The following is a 23,399-nucleotide window of genomic DNA, read 5'->3' on the forward strand; positions in this document are numbered from 1 at the left end:
GAACAAAACCAGACTGCCATGGCTGCAAATGAAATGACCTTTTTCTTTTTGAATAAAATAGTCCTGACTGAACTTTTTTTGAAGAAAAAACCCCCTAAACTAGCTATGGGGCACTCTACTTAAGTTTTAAGAAATTAAATGTAAAATATGCCCACAGAGTTTCGGCCAATTTATTAGTCTATAAATTGCTGTTTCAGTACTTTAGGATATACAGTATCAGTACAGGACATATTACAGAATTAAATCCCCGTACTTCCACAGAGATGGATTAGCAGTATGCTCAAAATGAATCTGCGTTTGTGTGTGGTGAGAGGTAAGGAAGGGCATTAAATTATTAAATGTGTCAAATTTTTTGCACTGCTGGGTACATATGGTCCTGGATTAACTTACTCTCTACCTGGGCATGCACAATATACAATGGGCATGTGTGTCTGTTTGGCATATGTGTGTGCGTCTGTGTGTGTGTGTGTGTGTGTGTGTGTGTGTGTCTCCAGCTGCTTGGATCAGCAGAGCTTTACATCCACAGGGAACCATTAGCAAGATAATAATGAGACCATGGAGAAGCTGAAAGAGATGTGCGTGTCTGTGTGTGTGTGCGTGTGTGTGTGTGCGTGCGTGTGTGTGTGTGTGTGTGTGTGTGTGCATGTGTGTGTGTGCGTGTGCATGGGTATATGAGTGTGAAAGAAAGGGACAGAGAGACCGGAAGAAGGAGAAACAAACATGTTCCAAGTAAATGATGTAAACATCATGGGCAAAGGATTTTTTCCAGGTTTGATTTATCCTGCTTAGTTAGTCATTAGAGTTGTTGTCACAGTCAAAACTAAACTGTTTCAGGATGTGTGAAAGAATCTGCATGAAAAAGTTAAATACGCCTTTTTTTCTTCAGATACTGTCTCTTGGTCACTGCTTTTTTATTTGATTTCTTAATTTTTGGAAAGATAATGTCTTTAATTTGGGTCTTATATGCAAACTCATCTATACCCACCTCTAGGATAGTCATTTATTTTCAGTGTTATATTGCCTCGCCTTCCAGATACATGAAACTGGCTTCATAAATTCTAATTTATGTTTTCAATGCATGTATAAATAAGTTTGCTGTGAAATAACTAGCTGGAGTGACAAGAATGATGACCAGACGCTTAACAGACACTGATCCGGCTGTAGCATGGAAACCATTGCTCTGATCATTTCTCTAAGTCTCCCTTATGCAGCCAGAAGAGCTCTAACCTATTGGGGCATGGGCATGGGACCTCTGTCCTGTGGTGTCTGGCACAATGTGTTGGCAGCAGATGCTTAGGGCCCTGTGGGCCACAGTGTTTGGCCTCTGTGGATCAGGCCTGCTCCAGTACATCCCAGGAATGCTTGTTTGAATTGGAATGTAGGGAGTTAGGAGGCTGGCTGAATGCCTTGAGCTCTTTTCATGTTCCTCAAGTTGCTGCTGAGCAGAGTCTGCAGAGTGGCAGGCTGCACTGTCCTAACAGGGGAGGCCTCTGATATTAGAAAGAGCTGTTGCCATGGAGGTGGGGGTGTGTGAAATTAGCACCAACATGAATATTAGGATCCAAAGTTTCCCAGAAGACCACTGATGTAACAAGATTATCGATTAGGTTAATCATGTCTGCGGTTTTAATTGTAGCTAATTAGAGCTAGAATTTGTATTAGATTTGATTATCTTAATTATATTGGGTTTTATACTTTGACTATTGCTTTTTCAGCTGAAACCTTCTCCTTGTTATTGGTTATGTTCACCACAATGTCTTTCTTTTGCCACTTTATTGGTTTTTAGTAGGGAAAATCACGTTCTTTCTTTAGAGATCATGGAAGTTCAACTCGCTAGCCAAAGGGATATTTCTTGTGTAAATTTGTCAAAGTAAACTTGAAAGTCTTAGAACTTTTAGATATTCCACAGTATAGAGATGTAGCACAATTATACACACACAAACACCAGTGTGCAGAATGCAGTGAGTGTGTGCGTATGTTTGAATCCATATGACAGCTCAGCTTGAAGCTTCTGTGCTGGAAGGGGGAGTCTGAATGTGCCCGAGTGAATTTAAATCTGTGTCTTAGGCTGGAGAAAACTACCTGTGTAAACACTGTAATCTGTCAGCACTCACTTGAACTTGCTCATGCTAGCTAGTGAACATGCACATAGAAATATACGGTACAGGGTTGAGTCATCCTTTATCTCCTGCTCTGAGATGAAATTTTTCACAGGTGGAAACAAAAACAAACAGCAAAGGTTTAAGAGAAAAGTACATTTTCTTAAATATTAGAACAATGAATAAATCATCAACACAATTATTTATCCAGCTATATCTATATAATACAGTTACATTTCTTTTACCCTTTAACATATAGGTTATATTTCCAGCCAATCCCAGTCTAAGTCTTGGATCTATACAACAAACCGTACTTGAAAGCATGCCATCTATTACATTGCTGGATAACAAAGCCAATTCTCATTGCTAAGCTCAGAATTTGTGTCAGACTGCTATGTGGCACGAAGAAGAGAGAGCGCAAGAAAAAGAAAGAAGATGAAAAAAGAGGGAGAAAGCATAAAAACATGTTACCTAGGAGCTAACACTGTAATGAAGATGGCAGTACTACTGTGACAGTGTAACCACTTAACAACAATTCTAGTAAGCCTTGAGCAAAGCGCACACACACGCACACAGTATACGCTCAATAGCACAAACACTGAGATGCACACTGTGGGAAGCAGTCACACTTTGTCCCACTCTGACACAAGCCACCGCACTGAAAGTCAGAGAAAGTTTATGTGGAAGTCAAACAACCAACTTCAGCAGAGTTTAAAGTACTGACGGTGGCAGAGTGTTATGGCAACAAAGCATCTTCAATAAGCTTATGATGATGAAATAATGTAAATAGTGTAAATTGAATATCACCTGCTCAACACCTGTTTTTTTTTAATGTTTTTAGGTGAAAGATTTAAGCACCGTTTGGTGCAGAACCTATACAGTCCTGTGGAAACTATTTTCAAAGAAAATCCCAAGAGCTGCATCTCAGATTCTATGGGCCCGAGTTCGCGTGTTACATGTTAAACTTCAAGACACTAGAACTAGAAAAGGGCTGAACAAGAATGATGTCTTTGGAAGGGTTGCCAGGAGAAACTCTGCTCTCTATGTCAGAGCAGCTTAGGTTTGCAAAGTTTTATCTGAACAAACCACAAGACTTCTGTTCTCTGGACAGATGAGACCAAAGTTCATTATGTTGGAGCATAAAGCACGCTACCACATTTGTAGAGCACCAATCACAGCATATCTGCAGAGACATACCAACTGTCAAGCACGGTGGTGAAGGGTTGTTGATTTGGGCTTGTTTTGTAGCCACAGTACCTTTGCGTCTTGCAGTAATTCTGTAATTCATCTGTGCAGTAAACATTGTGAGACTTGTTTAGCTAATTTTGTCTCTAGGTGTTGTGTCTATCTGTACATATGGAAACGAACCCACCTAGAATTTCAGCAACTTCAGAAAGAATTATGTTGCTGATTTCTTTTTAACTTGCAAACCTTCATTCTCTCCCAGACACATGTTAAATGATGGCCAGTGTTATCACACCTGATGTCCTTGTCGTGGTCTTTTAGGCCTGGTATTCTGCTGACTGTTTATGTCACTAATATATCTAGAGGTTTTATAACTATACCTGAGTAGTAGACTGTAGCTTTCATGTGATGCTTTTGGTTTGATCTATTGGTTTCATTTTATGCTTTAAGACCATGATTCTGTGGGTCAAATTGAAATTTCTCCCCTGTGCTTCTGTTGTCCAGTTTGAGGCCACAGTAAGTACTTCAGTGATTGCTGTTGCTTGAGCACTGTCTTTGAAAATTCCCACATCAATCTAGCAAAACAACAACAACAACAACACAAAAAAATCTCTGTGTAATTTTCACCAAAATGCCTAAAATGACTAAAAATACAGACACAAAAAACCCATAAAAAACAAAAAAAATGCAAAATACAGTTTCAGTTCAAATGCTGCTTAGAGCAACATGTCTACAACACAAAGCAACACTCTAAACTAATAATATGCTGAGAATCTATCAGTTTTGGGGAGTCACTGCACGTCTTTCTTTTTCTCTAACCATGGCCAAAATATTACAATATTTTCCAGGACAATGCACACTGTCGAGATCCTCTGGCTTCCCAAATTGGAAATAAGGCCTGAAAAACTACTTGTGTATGTAAAGGAGGTTGTTGAGGTTGTTTTGCTTTGAATCACTATGCCATTTTCTAGTTCTGCTTTTAAATGATCTGATTCCTGAATGGCACAAAACTAATTCCTCATCATCAGTAGTCTCATTTGCAGAGCTTTTGTCATTAAAAACACTCCAGTGTCAAAGAAAAGCTAAAGGGTTTGTTCTTCTTCTCTCACTTAAAATGCTGCTTTGCACTAAATCTCTAATTCAGCTGGAAAACCATTATGTTAACGAAAAAATACACCCAGCAGACACATTACTATATCATTATGTGTGGTTTAGTCTTTGTTGCACTGCCAGCATAAAGTAAAGAAAGTAAGGAAACACTTTTAAACAGAGTATAACATCATCTCAGTTAAACCACTGGGGTATTGATCTGGTCAGTTAAGTAACAGGAGGGGTTGTTAATCAGGTTTTTTGCTGCTTTGTTATCAATGAAATTAACAACAGGTGCACTAGAGGGGCAACAGCCCCCAAAACAGGAGTAGGTTACAGGTTTAGGCCACTGTTTTTTTCCCTGCTCATTTTTGAACTGTTTTTCCAATAGTTTTGCATTTGTCTAGGGTAGGAACCTACCTGGACCTGGACCTTACAGAGGTTGCACAGGTATCCTCCAGGATGGCACATCAGCATGTTCTATTGCCAGAAGATTTGCTGTGTCTCCTCAGCGTAGTCTCGGGAGTACGGAGGAATATTATAGGAGACAGTTACTCTAGGAGAGTTGGACAGGGCTGTAGAAGGTCCTTAACCCATCACCAGGACCAGTATTTGGTTCTTTGTGCAAGGAGGAGCAGGATAAACACTGCCAGAGCTACAAAATTACCTCCAACAGGCCACTATTGTGAATGTCTCTGACCAAACAATCAGAAACAGACTTCATGAGGGTGGCCCAAGGGCCCAGAGTCCTCTAGTGGGCCCTGTGCTCATTGCTTAGCATCAGAGAGCCAGATTGGCATTTGCCATAGAATACCAGAATTGGCAGGTCCAACACTGGTGCCCTGTGCTTTTCACAGATGAGAGTAGGTTCACCCTGGCCATATGTGACAGACATGAAAGGGTCTGGAGAAGCCGTTATGCTGCCTGCAACATTGTTCAGCATTACTGGTTTGGCGGTGGGTCAGTGATGGTCTGGGGAAGAATATCTACAGAGACCTTTAAAGGCTGGTATAGACTGCCATTAGGCATCAAAATGAAATACCTGGACTAGTGCAACCTCATAAATAACCTTTAAATTGTGTCTGAACACACCATAGAGGCACAGAGTAAAGCTAAAGCCTAACCACTGAATGCATTTTCCTTGGTGAACATTCATTTTTATTTCCCTCCACAAGGAAAAACAAGTACCTGATCAGACTTCAGCAGAATTAGTACTATGAGCTCAACCAGTAATCACCACTCTCCTGTTAGCACACAAAACATGGACACAAGCTGTAGCAACAGCAGCAGCAGCACTAGCAGCATCAGTCTCGTTATGCTGACTGCACACACTCACAAACAAACACACTCCCCCCCACACACTCATTTCATTTCCGTTTCTCAGCCAGTCTAATTTCAAGTTTTGTCACATTATTACTTTTTCAATTCCAACAACAACCCCCTACTTCCGTTCCTTCTGGCTCTTCCCTTCTGCTTTGCCCTCTCTGTCTCTCTCTCTCACTCTTTCTCTCACTCTGTGTGTGTGTGTGTGTGTGTGTGTGTGTGTGTGTACATGTGTACGTGTGTACGTGTGTGTTTAAGTTAAACTTGCAGACATTGAACCATCATGGCAAACATGCACAGGACCAATTTCTCTTAAATTCCCACATTTTCACCACAGAGAATCTTTGTAACATAGAGGTGTACCCTCTTCTCACTGATGATCTTTCACTTTAACCACCCCACAAGAGACAAACAATCTCCCAAAACGTGAATATTCATACACATTTTCTTTTTTTTTCTGTGAGATCATGATTAAATTTTCTCAAGGGCAGCTTTGCTCATGTGTATATGTGTGTGTTTGTGTGAAGGTGTATGCCTTGGATGCCCATGGATGCTTCTGTCCTCTAAATAATTCTACACAAACAAAGCATGCATACTGACAAAGCCCCAACTCAAATGCCCCAACACTTGCAATAGCACACATACAATATAAACTTACATGCTGTTCTACAGTGTTTGTTTACAATACTATGACTGAGCAATATATTGTTATATTTTTGTTCATGGTATTAACTAACATAGCCTCTGTACATTAAAAGCGCATTATGAGAAGGAATAAGAATGTACTTCTACACTTCTTATTCAGCATAAGTGTTATACTTGAGTTCATGCAACTAAGAAATGTACTAATATTACTAATGTAAAAGCATATAAACTCCAGCTGGTGCAGCTGGGATAGGCTACAGCGTTTAATAGTACAGTGGAAGGAGATGGATGGATGGATGGATGGATGAGATCTGGTGTTATTTTAAATACGTATGACTTCTGAATGTCGCCTATCTGTCTGGAACTTGAATTCCCAAAGGACCTTAACCCGCTTGTTCTAAACCGCCTTCGTAAGTATCACCTGTTGGGACTTGGGGACTTCTAATCCATATGCAGCACAGATGTTCCTGTACACTATGCCAACCACTTGGTTGTACCTGTCAGTGTAGACTGTCCTAACTTGCAGATTGCATCTTGTTATAATGTGCTGGACTATCTCCGGGGCACCTTTGCAAAGTTTACAACTTGGATCCTGTCAATAGTTGTAGACTCCTGCTTCTATGGATCTGGTGCTTAGGGCCTGATTTTATGCTCCCATGATCAGAGCCTCTGAGCTGTCGTTCAGCCTGGTCTTTTCGAGCCACAGGTAGTATTTCTTGATATCAACCACTTTCTCTGTGTGTTGTTGATAGCATGTACTGTGCAGGGGCTCAATCTTAGTTATATATATATATATATATATATATATATATATATATATATATATATATATATATATATATATATATATATATATATATATATATATATATATATATATATACACTAAGATTGAGCCCCTGCACAGTACATACTAGCTAATGTAAATTGGAGTTATGTCAGGAAGTGCATCCAGCACTAAATCTTAGCCATGTACATCATTCAGAATGAGATTTTAGTACCAGATTAGTCAGAGCTCATGTTAATAACAAGTGCCTCCAATGCAATTGGCACACAGGGTACAGGTGCAAACTGTGCTACTGGTGCCTGAAAAGGATAGAATAGAAGATGGGAGAGGCAGGGATGTCTGGTAAAGGCAATGAGCTGGTTGATATGAAGGACAGAAAAAAGGTAGATATATTATGTGTGCAGGAGACCAGGTGAAAGGGAAACAAAGTCAAGCACACTGGAGGTGGATTCAAGCTGTTCTATCACAGTGTAGATAGGAAAACTAATGGAGCAGGAGTCTTAAAGGAAGAGCATGTAAGCAATCTTGTGGAGAATGGCAATTGTCAGACAGATTCATGATTTTGTAGCTGGAAATCGAAGGGGTGATGCTGAATGTTGACATCGCATATACCCCACAAATTGGATGGGTCTTCAGTTAGAAGAGAAAGACATGCTCTGGGTGGTAGGGAGGAGTTACCAGATGACTGGGACAGTGCAGCTGAATGATCAGGGAACTGAGGAGATGACTTGGTGGTGGAATGAGAATGCAAAGTATTCAATAAGGAATAAGTTGGCAAAGGCAATTATGGTGATGGACAGGTCGACAGATGAGGTCAAGCTGGCGTCTCTGTGAACTATGATGCTTGGAGATGACACTGTTGATCTGTAGAGCGAGTGGGAACAGGTGGAAGAAAGTCTGGAGAGGTGGAGGTATGCACCAGAGAAGATGAATGAAAGAAAGAGAAAGAAAGAGAAAGAGTGGGTGGGGGATTTGTGACAGAATGATAGCAACAATAGTGAAAGGGAAGGTTTACAAGATGGTAGTGAGACCTGCTATGATGTGTGGTTTGGAGGGGTTGGCAGGGCGGTGTAGGCATGTATGTATGTGTGTGTGTGAGACAGAGAGGTAGAGAAGTATAAGCTAAAAGCAAAGTTGTATAGTTGTGTATCTGTGTGCTTCAAACTTGGTGTGAACATATTAATAGCTTAGCTCCTCTTAGCCTCACTGACAGAGTGACAGAGACATTACTAATCCAGCAATGACAAGTTACTATTTCCCCTGCTCCCCTCTCACTCCCTTCCTATCTATGCTTCCTTCTTCCCCAAGACTCAAATCATAGTTTACTGTGCACTGAGGTATGTTGTGCAACAATTCAGCATATTGTTGGAGGTATTTGACTTGCTTTGATGGTGAGTAGAGCACAAAGGCAGTGCTAATATGGAAAACTGCACAAACATGACACATCTTTGCAGTGCTCCATTCTTAAACGGATGGTAAATGTCTATTTATTTATTTATTTTGTTTCCATTATATCATAAATACAGACGTTGGGCACTAAAAGTTTAAGAATAAAGCCAACTAAATTGTCATATAATCATTCAATAGCAATCTTATGAAAGTAATTAAAGTCCACCATGTTCTTATTATAATGAATCGTCTCAGAGCTGGAAAGGCGACATGTTTCTTGTAGCTGGTGTAAATATAGTCTGACAGTGCTTCGTTTCTGCTTTACTTGATGGTAATTACTCTGTTAGTCTTTTTAATGGGTTTCTTAAATGTTTCTGCTGTAAAAAAAAATAGCTTGTAAACCTGTTGTAAGGAATGTTTTATTCCTTCAGTATACGTGTTGATTAAAATTTAATAAAACTCAACTTTTCTATCCTATCATCCCTTTTCAAAGAATATGTTTACTTTTGCAAATGCACAAACCTATAACTCCATAATCCAGTTATTATTATTATTAAATCATTTTCTACTTCATGACTCCCTGAAGTCTAGAACCCACAAACAAAATATTTGTGCATATTTCTGTTTTCAGTTTTGACTTAGTTTCAGTAGCTAAACATCATGTTATGTTGGCTTCGATCAGGTTACCGACTTGGTGATTGAAGAATATCAAATTTCTTCGCCTTGAGAAACTTTATGGTTGCTTTTGTAGTACGCTTACGGTCATTATCTATTTGGACAGTAAACTGCTGTGGGATCGGTTTTGCACCATTTGACTGAATCTGAGTAGAATTCATCACGCTACACCTATTAGCAGTCACCAATAGTATCAAGCATCATCATCAGTAAACACTAGTGACCCAGTTCCACTTGTAGCCATACATGCCCCTGCCATAATGTTGCCTCTATTATGTGGTAGATGTCCCGATCCTGACCTGCATCTCTGTTTTTCTATGCTTTTTTCTTCCCATCATTCTGGGACAAGCTCATCTTGGTTTCATATTCCAAAAGAAGTGTCTTCAGAATTGTGCAGACTCTTTAAGATGTTATCTGGCCGCCTAGCCTTCTTGTCCATGAGTGTAATCAGAAGTTAGCACCTTCTTTTAAACCCTTTCCATTAATTCATAAAGGTGCCAGTTAATTAAAGACATGTAGACAATGATACACCTACCTCGTTGAGAGTGTTCTTGGTTAGATGTTAGAAAATGAATTCTCTTAATCATAGAAATAATTCTGCGATCATCCACTTCAGTTGTCTTCTGTGGTCTTTCAGGGTTTTTGGTGTTTCTGAGCTGGCCAGTGTATACTGTATCAGATGTACCAGATTGTAGATTTTTACTGACATTACTTTACTGAAAGCTTAAATCCCACACTTCAATCACATCTTAAGAGATTACTTAAAATGCATTGTAGCGGTGTACAAAGCAGAAAACTACAGAAGTTGTGTCTTTGTCCAACAATGCCATATAAGGAAATGCATTTTTATTATGTTTTTGGAGGATGTTTACATATCATATAATAGCATGGATTGATCCAGGCTCCAAACTGGACAAATCCCAAACCTCGATAATGGTATACCTTCTGTTCTTTTAGTGCTTCTAAGTAACTACTTGCCTTCTTTCCTTGTAGCGCACGGTGGTACAACCTTTATCTCACCTAGTTTGTATTGTGTCTGCATTTCTAAAGAGATCTTTTACCATGAACTGATAGTTATTTGTGCTGAACACGGTGAACCCACCCACTTTCTCATGGGAGGATGATGATGTCTGGGTCCTTCATGAGAAGTGTAAGCGATTTCTCCTATGGTTTCTTCTTATGGATGACTGACTCTGTATTGCTTATCAGATCTACAACCAGAAAGCATTCAGGTGGAACAGCAAAGTTCAGTTTTATAATTAAGTTTGTGCCTGTGGAAGTTCAGGTCACCGATGTCACTTGGCAGTCATGAGTATTATTGGACTAGATTGAACACAGAAGGTGTAAAGAGTCACTGATTAAACAGCTTGAAATGAACTGAAATTAACTTTACTTTTTAAAAATTAAGTTCATGGTAGAGCTGTATTTATGGGGAAATCCCTGTATTATCTCTGTGTATATCAAAGTGAAATTTATTTATACAGTTAATTTAAAAGTGGCAAAGGCTGGAAAGCAAATTGCTTTATAGAGCCAGAAAATGAGAAGATACTTAAACTAGTCAAAACAATGCAATGACCAAATAAAACAATGGCATAATGAGAGAAACAATATCAATAAAAGCAGTACATAAGCACATAAAATTGCAACATAAACATACATAAATGCACAGACTAAAAAGAAAAAAGAAAAAGTCATTAAATAAAATTCTCTCTCAGATATATTTATGAGGATTATTAGAAAGGAAAAAAAAACTCCTGATGCCTTTGGATGTTAACAGTGGAGAAGAGTGACGAGTCAGCATAAGTAATAGATGTGATAGTGGAATAATGGATCATTTCAGAGATGTCACCTGCTGCTAGTTTTTCAAGCACCTTAAAAAATAATTTAAAAAACCTTAAAATTATCTCTGTATATTAGAAGAATAGAACCCAGTAACATGGGAGGGCATGTCTTCCCTGTACTACTAGTGAAGGGTGTTTCTGCTGCACTTTGAACCATTACAGGCAAGCTAAGGCAACCAACTGATTCATAAACAGACAGAACTGAACTAGTCAAAGGACACAAAGCAAAATCCAAATCTAAGCCTTTAAGTCTTTAACAGTGACTAAAATTTTTAATGTGTAATTGGTCCAAGGAAGTCAGAGCTAGACTAAAACAGAGTAGATTTGTTCATCACAGTAAGATAATGCTGACATTTCCTGGATTGTTTTTAAAATTCAGTCGCAGAGGGTTGGCTGCATTGATTGCATCTACTGGGTGTTCTTGCCAATTGAAAAGACATTTATTTCAAAAGCATTAATTTTTAAAAAATATAACTTTCCTCTGACAAATTAATCATACACATAAGGCTACACTGTAATGTAAAAGGTACAACAATGTACAATATGACTTAAATGTCAAATAATCATAATGGTATTATCTCCCTATAATTAAGCTGACACACTGAATGTTTCCTCTCGTGAATAATCAAAAAAGCATGTCATTAAGACTGGACTATATGGAAATACAGACCATAGGCCCTTGATTGAGGACTATATCTGTCAGTTGTCTATCAAAATAAAAACTGTATAATTGTAATCATTTTCTTTTTTTAAAAAAGAAGCCTGATGAAAACTGGAGATCTATTATCTGATTGGATAAAACTAATATTAGTAGTATTACCACAGTGAATGCATATTTTCAACAGTGAAGGAAAGAGAAAGTGTGATGATGTTGGGCTGTGTGAATGCAAAAAATTTTGAAATATATAGCAAAATATAACTTCTCCTGTGCAGCTAAATCTCTGAAAAATGACAGGTCTTTCTGGATGGGGATTATATCTGTCACTGAAAATATAGGGGCCTATATAGAGTTTGAAAATCAACAAATAATAGATTTTAATCTCAGTAATGAAAGGTGGAGTGACTTTTACTGCAGTGAGTTACTGTTGTGCCTACATTACCCTGATGTTCAACGTCAAAATAATGTATTTTTTATTAAAACGTTGTCAGGGTTCCTGGGTTGTTGACCCAGTGTTTTCAGTTCTTACTTTGTCACGGTTTAGTTTTCACGTTTCCTGCTTTATTATGTTAGCCTCGGTCTGTGTGCATTATGTTCTGTTCCACTTCCTGTGTGTGATTAGCCAGATTCAGTTCAGCTGTGTTCTCACCTCTCTCTTAGCATCAACATTAGCCAGTGTATTTAAACCAGGGGTCCCCAATCTCAGTCCACGAGGGCCGGTGTCCCTGCAGGTTTTAGATCTCACCCTGGGTCAACACACCTGAATCACATGATTAGCTCATTACCAGGCCTCTGGAGAACTTCAAGACATGTTGAGGAGGTAATTTATCCATTTAAATCAGCTGTGATGGATCAAGGACACATCTAAAACCTGCAGGGACACCGGCCCTCGTGGACCGAGATTGGGGACCCCTGATTTAAAACCTCAGTTTCTCTCAGTTCACTGTCTTGTCACAGTCCGTCCGTCCGTCCGTCTCATCTTATGTTCATCCTACATTTATAATAAACACCATCCGCATCCTCAATCTGCCTGCAAGTTCTGCATTTGGGTTCTCTTTCCACACCGCGACGCCCTCACAAAAGTAAGTGGCCTTATACTTACTTTTATACTCATACTTACGTATTCATGTAGCCAATTAACCAATATCTAAATATTATATCGATAACAGAACTTAGTTTCAGTCCCCTGTTAAAATAAAGACTGAATAAATTTTTAAATTTGAAAAACATTTTTATATAGAGCCACGAACACCACACACCACAAGAAGTTATAACACCCAATTTATGCTATGCTCACTGTGTATTGGCATGCCTGTGCCTGGGTCCTTTAAAATGAGTGACAGAGTGCCCCTGCCTCAATGATGGTGTGTGATATTTTTAATTAGGACCCACGGCAAACATGAACTCAGTAGATAACTCCAGCAATAAATGACACAAACAGAGTGCTTTTGATTCAGGTCCCCTAAGGCTGCACATATATGGAAACATCTTTGAACTGTCAATTGTACCTCAGATATACTATTGCCTTAGTTCCTCAAACTGCCAAGAAAAGTCTATGTTGCCTTTTCCATGAACTTTCAACACAAAGTTTTATAAATGAGGGACAACAAGAGCCGTTGGGACTCAACAACATTGATTGGCAAAGTAAAATAATGAGCTGTCAGCAGCTAGGGATCTGCAGATTCTACACAATTTACAGCAACAGTGTCCACTGTACATTTTAAGAAGGGACAAAGAACACTGAGAAACATAAACCTGGATCATGTTAATGTGCCAGATGTAGCCACACATGCTCTTCCTGGAATCCCTGGCAGGTTAACATAGATATTATTACCTCCCTATATGATTTGATCAAGTTTAAAACAATCTGAGATGTTTAATTATAAATTGGACCTTGAAGGAAATATTCAAAATCTTTTTTGGACATGCATTGTGTCATTTCTTGAGTCAACCAAAGTCATCAACCCAAAGAGGATTGCATTCAAAATCACACCTAAACTCCAAACTAAGATTTTTCCAGTTGTTCCCTTAATTTTTTATGTTTAAAGCAAAGTGTGCATGTCTGCTATAAATTCACATAAATGCTGCAGTGTGGCATACAGCAATAATTAAAACATTTTAAAAATAGAAAGAACCAAACTTTAGTAAACTTTTGCTTCTGTTCCACACACATATCCGACACGCGCACACACACGCACTATAAGCGCACTTTACACACCCTTGCCTGTGTCGCCCTGTGCCTGCACACATGCATGCACACAAGCCTTGTTCTGCCCACATGCAGTCTGTCTGTCTTCCTGTTTCTCTCAGGGACACTTAAACACAGTACACATAAATATATGAAGAGTTTTTTTTTTTCCATAAAATTCCAGATAGAGGTCAACCTTTCTGATATCTTGAAGATTGCTTAAATCTTTTTGAACATTTTCAGCATTTTTTTTTCGTTTGGCACATGTATAGTAGTAAAGATCTCGAAAACAGATCTTTACTATTTTGTCAATTTGGACAAAAACTCTTCACATCTAGTCATGCACACACATAAACACGCGCCTGCACACGCACAACACAAAAACATGTGGAGTCCGTACCTCGACAAATGGGAGCAGGAAAGTCCCAGACGGCGGCATTTCCGGCATTGGTGATGCATGTGAGTGTCGCATGACCATCTAAGACATAACCAGGGACACAGCTGTACCGCACACTGTCTCCCACAGCAAATCTTCCTCCACCACTTAGCACCGCTTTGGGTGGGACACCAGGGTTTCCACAAGATGAACTGTGCAGTTCTGCAAAAGATGACAGAAAAAGAGAAAGATGAAGGCTTTTATCAGTTTTGTTCTGGGATTACTTCGATTAAAATATTAAAATATACATTTTTCTATCTCAGCCATCACTCAGATAATATGCCCAGCCCCTTTTTTATAGTGATGCATGTAATTCAGTCTGTCAGATCACACACACATCTGACTAAACAGACGATCAATTTCAGTCAATCCGGGTGAACCTTTTAGTTATGCTTACCCCCATAATCCAAACAGGTTTTTTCTGCTTCTAGTCTGCTTCTATATTACACACACACGGTCTCACCGATGCTTATTTTATTTTGTGTTGTGCTCTGAGGGCTTTCAAAACACAGGTGACCCACAGCTCAATACTGTGACTGAATCAGAGCTGCTGCTGCTCTGCTAATGTGCGGCTCACACTGTGTCTTCTGTGTAGACATGGTGTTACAGCCAGGTCCCAGTGCGTCTGTCATTAAAAACAGTTCTGGGGTCAGAAAAGCAAGACACTTGCATTGTGGTGATGCAGTTTAAATACCTCCATTACAGCCTATTCCGGAGTATTGCTCCAAGCGCAGACATAGCTGGGAGCCTACTGGTCTTTACAAATACATACTGCTGAGCGTGATGGCTGTAAATGGGCAGTTGGATTGCCTTTGCAGTTAAAGAAGAGAAAATTCAGCCTCGGAGAAAAGGCGGAAATGCAAAAGTTTCTTTTCAATCTCCCTCTTCCCGCTAGATTTAATTTGCAGTTCTGTGCCAAAGATGTATGCACAATTGTAGGCTTATAAACATCCGCCAACACAGACGCACAAACAAGCGCGAGAGGGACTGAGAGAGCGAGACAGGGGGAGAAGGGGTATTACAAGCCATAAAACAGGAAGTAGATGGGCGCACAGGGAGCAACTCTGGTCTTATTGTTTGAACTTGATTGATACAACTATGAAACAGTTCAGACAGATGCGGGGTTAGGGAGGGGGAGCAGGAACTAGACAGATAGGGGCGAGAGGGAACTGTGGATTGGTGAGGGTGGTGGGGCAGAGAGGAAAAGGAGCAGGATGCCCGGTATGATAGATAGAACTATGAAACTACTAAGACACAGAGAGCGAAAGAGGTAAGAAAGGAAAATGTTAAAGGAAGAGAGAAAAGATTAGAAAAACAGAAATCAACAGCGGTGGTGAGGAAGAGTATGCTCCCAAATGAGAGGTGGCGGTATAGCAACCCATATTCTTTAAATGTCACGAGAAACTCTGGAAATCTTTCACTTTACTCCTCGAACTGCAAAAATATACAGAATAAGTTTGTAAAAAGCTCTAGTACAGCTGCAGGGAGCTCTCTGTCATACTAACTGCAATAATTTGTAATTACTATTCACAAAGCAGGTAGAGAAGATTTAATGTCAGTAAATGAACGGATGATATGACTCTTAAATTGGCCGGCTGATAGATTCATTTATAAAATGACTTTACTGTCATACCTTTTCAATTACATCCCATTCCTTCCCCTTTAGCCACAGTGCGGGTGATTATGTGGACATTTATATTTGGAATTTTTATGTGGCCACAATCAACCTCTCTTTTCATTTTCCTTTAAAATAAACCTGTCAGCTTTCTTTTTGTTATTATCATATCTCTTAAATGCGTATATGCATATGTATATGTCATTAAGTCTTGTGCCCAGCCCCCCGACACACACACACCTCTAACTGCCATTCTCCTTATCTCCACGCACACAGTGACAGGGAAACACACACTGACAAGACACACTTGGACATTAGCACACATGCGCACACACACACACACAACCATGGTCATCCATCACTGTGGCGAACCCCTGTGCTGTACTGTGATTGGATGTCAGGTTGGCCTAGTGTTGCGACCCGTTGGCCTATCGATTTTACCAGTCAGCGTGGCCCCACTTGGTGTCAGGATGTTTGTTGTTGTTGAGCATCCTATCAGGCACACATTTACTCTCATCCACACACAAACACAAACATTAACATTGGTGGTCCAGAGTGCAATCCAGGGCACACGCGAACCAACAGTTTCCCAATTTAGCCACTTGGAGTTTGACTGGTGTCTCCATCACTTTTTCCATTTATCTATCTTTTTGCACTGTTTCCCTCTTTTTAATTTTCACTATTACTATTTTCTGTCCAGCTTCTTTACTCCATCTGTTTCTGCTGCCTTGTTAGGCTTTCATTCCCACTTGTGCTGTTTTTACCCCTCTCCTTCTCTGCACCTCCATCCACAGATCCCCCCTTCTCTTCCCTTACTACCTTATCCTTAACAAAAAGCCTTTGACAACATCTCCCTCCCTTCTATTTCTCCCTTGTTTTATCCTTACTAATATATCAGCCCTTATGTCCATCTCTTTGTTCCTCCTTTCATTCTTTCCTACCTAGTTTATTGTGAACATCACATACTTTCATTACACTAGTTTATTCAGTAGCCAGCAGCTATGCCACGCTCTTCTCCGTGGTTTATTGCTGCCTGCCCTCTCTTATTTATTCTCTCATACCCTCACTTCTTCTTCCTCTCATTTCTCTCTTTATCTATCTATCTCTGCCTCTCTTTCACTATCTCAGTCTCTCCCCAGTTTACCATAACCATGATTTCAGTCTCAGTTGCTTCATTACAAGCTGCTGCTTTTATGGGCCATCTGTAGAACTATCTGCATTTGTCACACATACATACACACACACACACATTCAGAGGCCTGCATGTAAAGGACTATACAGTTTCTCTCTTTCTACCGCACATACACACACATTCTCACACATGTAACCATTTACCTAGCTTTTATTTCTCCCTAGATAAGCAATTACAGCCGAGTCCAAGTACAGAGAGCACAAGAAAGAGGGGAAGAGGTGGGGAGGAAAGAACTGAGCAGAGGGTAAAAAGCACGAGAGAATGCTGCCATGCTTTTAGACTTTTTAGTGAGACAAATGGCACTGCAGACTGGAAGACTGGCGAGGGGGAGTGAAGGACAGTGAAGTGGGCGAGGGGGACAGAGAGCAAGACAGGAAAACAGAGGCACAGAGACGGGGGGGATGATTCATGGAGTTCAGAGGTTTTACACCTCAGTCAGCAGTAATGTTTTTAAAAGATGAACTGAGTTTCAGACCTGAACAGAGTACAGTAGAAGGTAAAATGCTTGAATACAAAACATAGAATATGTGGTAAGAAATCATATACATAGATTAAAGGGCAAAAAATAAAAAAATAAACCAAAAAGTGATTTTGAAGTTACTTTTTAAGATGTATAACACAAAAAGATTTAAAGTTTTTAGGGAGTTCTGTAGCAATCAGGTGTCTCTCCTGGGGCACTTAAATTTACCGCCTGTCAACTTCCGAGTCAGTTGCCTGTCAGCTTGATTCATTTATCACTGTGACCAACTCTTTTTATAGACTTGTGAAGGACTTGTATCATAAAACACTTTTTGTCTAATAAGTTAACACCACTTTACAGCCTTAGTTGTACATCATAAACCATACTGTATGATACAGCGTGCCTCTCCTGACAGTGCAATCATACTGCCATTTTACACAACAAACATATTTTATCTGTTTAATCTATTTCTCTAATCTAAGCAAAGGCACTATGAAGTCATCATAAATAAATAAAAAAATTATAAGAAAATAGTTTTATATAACAAGCCCAGAATAAACGTGTTACTGCTTTTAAAGATCAGCGTGAATGTTTTGCACATTTATTTTCCAAACCTTTGTTTTGCAGAGGGTGTCGTTCTGAATACATCCTTTTTTTCTTGTCAAATCAATTTTCTGTAACGTGCACGTGAGCCGGACATTAGCATTCTGATACAGCTTGGCCAAATGTGATTGGCAGTTTCCTGTCTGCAGCAATAGGTTGCCATTACCAAATAAATGAGACGGGTTTAGAATTGCTGGAGTTAAATGTCATTTCAGATTAGATGTAAACCAGTTGGGGGGGGGAAAGATTTCAAGATAACACTTCTGTGAAACTGCCCTTGCTACTGAAGGAAGGGGATTTGAAAATAAAAAAAAAATAAATAAAAAATTATGTCTTATTAAACGACACTTGTTATCCATTCAATTTTAGATTATTTTATAATCTACAATAGCATGCAAAGATCATGAGTCGTCCCTCGTTTTTGTATATTTGATCCTCATAATCATTGTCAGTTTGTACAGAGGAGGCCAGTAGAAAGGTACATCAGTGATACAGTCATCAGTAAAACACGGTGGCGGCTCTTTCAAGGTTTGGTGCTGTATTTCAGCAAATGGTGTTGGGGATCTTGTCAAAATTATGGAATTATGTACACAGAAAAGTACGGTTAGATTTTAATATACCATCTGAAAAGCATCTAATTGGCAACAGCTTCATTTTTCAACATTTATCCCAAACACAGTGCCAATGCAACTTGGTGTACCTGGACAAAAATTTTAAAAAGCGCACAATGGAAAACTCTCAATGGACTGACCTTGACAGAGCTTGGACCTCAACATTACTGAAGCAGAGTGGGGTCATCTTGACAGAGAATGGAACAAAAGGCAGCCAACATCCAAAAAATCCTTTTAGAGCTTTGTATGTTCCCCAAGAAGCCTGGAGAACTATTCCTAAAGATTTCTTAAAGAGATTGCAAGAAACCTTGCTTAACAGAGATCAGGCTGTGTGCGCATTATGTTTTCATAAATAACTTCACCTTATTTAGAAATGACAGGTTGCTCAAGACTTTTGACAGTACTCCATGTAGAGCTATGTGGATTAATTAAAAGATTAAAATCTTGATTCTAAAATAAAATGCTGCTTGTGGTGGCATGCATCAGAGTCGCAAGCAGGTATGTGATCGAAATTGTTATTGTGTCCTTGATTGTACAAAAAAAACCCTTTAAGTGGTTATGTGGTAGTTTTGGAAATACTCCAATGCTGTGGTTGAAAAATGTCAGACGTGTTTTTGCCCATTTTGTTCACCCATAATACATCCATATATTTATAATATTGACAGTGGAACTTTTCCCCCCAAACAATCCCTGTATTGTTAGAAAGTTGCTGCAGAGCTGTCAAGTAACTGTCATACTAGGATTCGAGTTATTTTCTGAAATTCTAACTATGACAGCTTAACAATCACGAATGGGATAATATGAAATTATTCTACAAGGCTTTGTGCTTTTTAATATGAAAAGATTAATGCCAAGATGAGATATCCACCATTTGAAAAATGTGACACCTTTCTCTACAAAAGCATTAAAAGAATGAAAAAAAAAAGCAGTTAAAAGAATCGTGCTGAGCAGAAGCTGAGCAAATACAAAGAGTGATGGGATGAATGGTAAAAGTTTTCTCCTTGATGTGGTTATACACCAAGAAGAAAACTTTTCTGTTTATGTGACTATATGTATATGTAGGTATCAACTACATTTATTTCTATACAGTGTGTGTGTGTGACAGGAATCAGCAGTTAAAGAAGAACATTGGAACTGCTATGTAGCTCCTTGTAATAAAATCTTACAGCGTGTGATAAACAAAAGGAGCTAAAGTGAAGTTCACAGCTGGGCACTGCTTTAAAAGAGTAGTTAAGGTAACCCCATCACCTCCACCCTCCACCCCCCACCACACACACTTCTATATAACATCTGTGATGGCAAAGAGAAGAGAATTGACATGATATATGATAATGGAAATGGCACAACAAGTACTAGCAGTTCTGGCCTCTTCCAGCTATTACCAGCCACAGTCCAAAATGAGGAACAGCAGGGGGTAGGACTAAGATCTTTTCCAGACAAATTCCCTTTTCAGCCTCAAACTGACTCTCCATGGCGAACCACTAGCAACATAACGAGCCATTCATTTTCACATTCATTCACTTCCTGGTCAAAATGCCAAGCTGTGAGCCTAGATTGTCTGAACCCTCTCAGGTCCAACTCATCATTGATGATAACCCTAACCCTAAAATTATGTCATAAAAATATGTAATTTTTATCTTTGTTTAAAACTGTTCTCCACAGTCTTGGCAATAAGGTGACAAAGAAAGCAATTTGACTGTGTCAAAATAAATAGGCTTAGGGTTTGGGGTTGATGATGACCGAGACCTTAATAAAAACATACATTTTACATTCAGAGAAGTATGTGTGGTGGTAAGAGATGCCATCGACAGATACAGCCATTTAAATTGACCAGCAAGTCTACGGCAGATTATTATTATTATTTTTTATTTATTATCATTATTGTTTACTTTTAGTCACATATTCACTTATATTTTGGTAATTTAATAAAAGAAATCAGAATTAAAAAATATATATCTATATATATATATATATATATACCTACCTCTCAGTAATAGGAACTGGAGTCTATCTCTGCAGTGTTTGTGTAAAGGTAATGGCCATTTTCACCTTTATCGATTATAACAGATAAAGCCTCAGGGGCTGCTGTCTTTTATGACGTCCCTGTCCTGCAGCAATCATCCACTTGAGTTGTGATTACATGACCACTTAATATTGAAAGTGTCATAAGTACTCCACAGCTCTGCATTTGGTGAAACTGACAACCTGATGATGTTGGCACTATTTGTCTGTTCTAATCATGTTGCAAAAGTACATTGGTAGCTTAATTGCCTCCTAAGGGACTAAGACAGAGCCATGTTTGGAAAGCAATCCAGCAAAATTGAAAATACAACTGCGAAAGAGCTAGAAAGATTTTCTTTAATGTTTTGTATGGGTAGCCCATTAGACTTTACACCAGAGACCTGCATTTGTGGTTTCTCTCTAACATGAGCAGTTCAGTACCCGACATAGAGTTTTCTGAGCCAGAACTGGCATTTTGGCAGTTTAAATGTGCACTGATATCAAACGCCAGCCTGGCATGCAAATACTTATAAAATAGAGAGAGTAAATGGAGAGCAAATTTGGTTTATATCTCCATTGTATTTGCGAATCAGCCATTTTGTTAGGTAGTCTTGGCTTTTGCTTTCAGAACCTTTCTAATTCTTCATGGCTTAAATTCAACAAGATGATGACATCTTGATTTTTGTCCATACATGACAGGGTAGCACAAACCTGCTCCAGATTTGTCAGCTGCACATCCATGATGCATATGTCCCGTTCCATTGTATCCCAAAAGTGCTCTACTGGATTGAGATCTACTCTGAGCCTTGTTCTGCTGGAGGTTTCTTGCTGTGAAGAGAGAGTTTTTCCTTCCCACTGTTCCCAAGTGCTTGCTCATAGGGAGTCATCTGGTTGATGTTTCTTTTCTTCTGTATTACTGTAGGATCCTTACCTTACAACATAAAGCACCTTGAGGCGACTATTGTTTGCGCTGTATAAATCAAACAAAATTGAATTTAATTGAAACTGAGGTGCTGTGTATTCATAGCTACACTTCTACCCACCTTGGCGCTAACAAATGGATGAGTTATTCTGGCCTTCCTATCAGCTCCAAGCAGCCTGGCCATTCTCCTCTGACCTTTGGCATCAAAAAGGCATTTTCATTTCATTTTTTTCCTTTCACTTACTGAGTAAGCACTGCTTACTGAATATTTTTCAGACCATTCTCCATAAATCCTAGCGATGAAAAATCCCTGTAGATCAACAGCTCCTGAAGACCAAGCTGTCTGTCACCAACAACAACGCTGCATTTAAAGTCACTTGAATCACCTTTCTTCCCCAAGTATGATGTTTGTTTTGAACTTCAGCAGGTGATGTCACGAAGCCTACATGCCTAAAAGCACTAAGCTGCTGCCATATGGTTGACTGATTAGCTGTTTGCTTTATAGAACAGTTGAACAGATAATGAAACAGAGGGTAAGTATATAAGCCAAGTATGAAATAAAAAAGGCTGCATTTCAGTAGATGCCCTACATACTCTTTCATTGTACTCTAACAATTAAAGCAGACACAATACACAGGATAATTACTTAGTTGTTCTAATATTGTTAATAACTAACATGGTTGAGATTATGTCATAAAGAGTAAGAATAAGAAAAAATATGTGTAAACAAATCATTTAACTGTCTTCTGTAATCTCACTGTTGCATGTAATAGAGAAGACTAGGGCACTATCAAGCTTTAAGGCAGGTCATGTGTGTCAAAAGATGAACTGCTTGGTTTTAACTGGGTGATGAGATGGCCACAATGGTCTTCCAAACTATGAGTTACAACGCTAAAAAAACGAAGACAGCACTTAAGTTACACATCAGATCTTGAAGATTCAAGTTGAAAAGCTTTACTGACATACATTGTGTAATTTGGGTGTACAGTATAAGGAAAAAATACACACCCACACACACACACACAATTTGTGCTAAGGGCTTTATTGCACCAGCGCTGTCAACACTAAGCTTCATTTCACAAATTGTATAGAACAGATGACAAGAGTGCAAAATGCATGCTGCCTCGGGATACACATGCTACATCTTTTCTTTTCGATATGTTTTTAATGTAACCTTTTTTTGATTCTATTTGTACAGCCTAATAATGGTCTAAAACATACAATCCAAGGCTGTCGCGCTTTAATCATTTCAGCTAGTACTCAAACCCCATCACATTACATATTTCTTATCTAATACATAACACTAATGGCTTAAGCAGTGAAGAAAATGAACGGCTCTACGAACTGAATTGACGAAATATAGGGCTTAGGGTTCAGGATAGTCATCTTTGAATTGAAAGCGTCCTACAAATAATGACTGCTATCTCAAATATGACTTCAATAGATAATAGCAAGATCGTTTTAAAAAGCAAAGATTTTAATTTCATTTTAAAATTACTTTTTGGTTGTGTGAGTGCACTTCACAACAAATGTGTAAAATAGCCCAAGTTTGATTACTTCTGAAAACATTCATTGTGGGGCAAAGGACTAAGTGGTAGCAGAAGGGGTGTGTGTGTGTGTGTGTGTGTGTGTGTGTCAGAGGAAGACAGAGAGATGGTGAGGCAGAGTTAAAGCGGGGAA

General features: G+C 39.0%; 1 protein-coding gene across 1 annotated transcript in view; it reads right to left on the reverse strand.

The window, feature by feature from the left end:
• LOC116322741 (CUB and sushi domain-containing protein 3-like) overlaps window positions 1-23,399 on the reverse strand; it is a 374,565-nt gene that overhangs the window by 212,482 nt on the left and 138,684 nt on the right. Inside the window, exon 4 of the mRNA XM_039605961.1 lies at window positions 14,280-14,477. Coding sequence (XP_039461895.1) covers window positions 14,280-14,477 — 198 coding nt within the window. The remainder of the gene's footprint in view (window positions 1-14,279; window positions 14,478-23,399) is intronic.

This window comes from Oreochromis aureus, linkage group 22 (assembly GCF_013358895.1).
Source record: "Oreochromis aureus strain Israel breed Guangdong linkage group 22, ZZ_aureus, whole genome shotgun sequence".
NCBI lineage: Eukaryota > Metazoa > Chordata > Actinopteri > Cichliformes > Cichlidae > Oreochromis > Oreochromis aureus.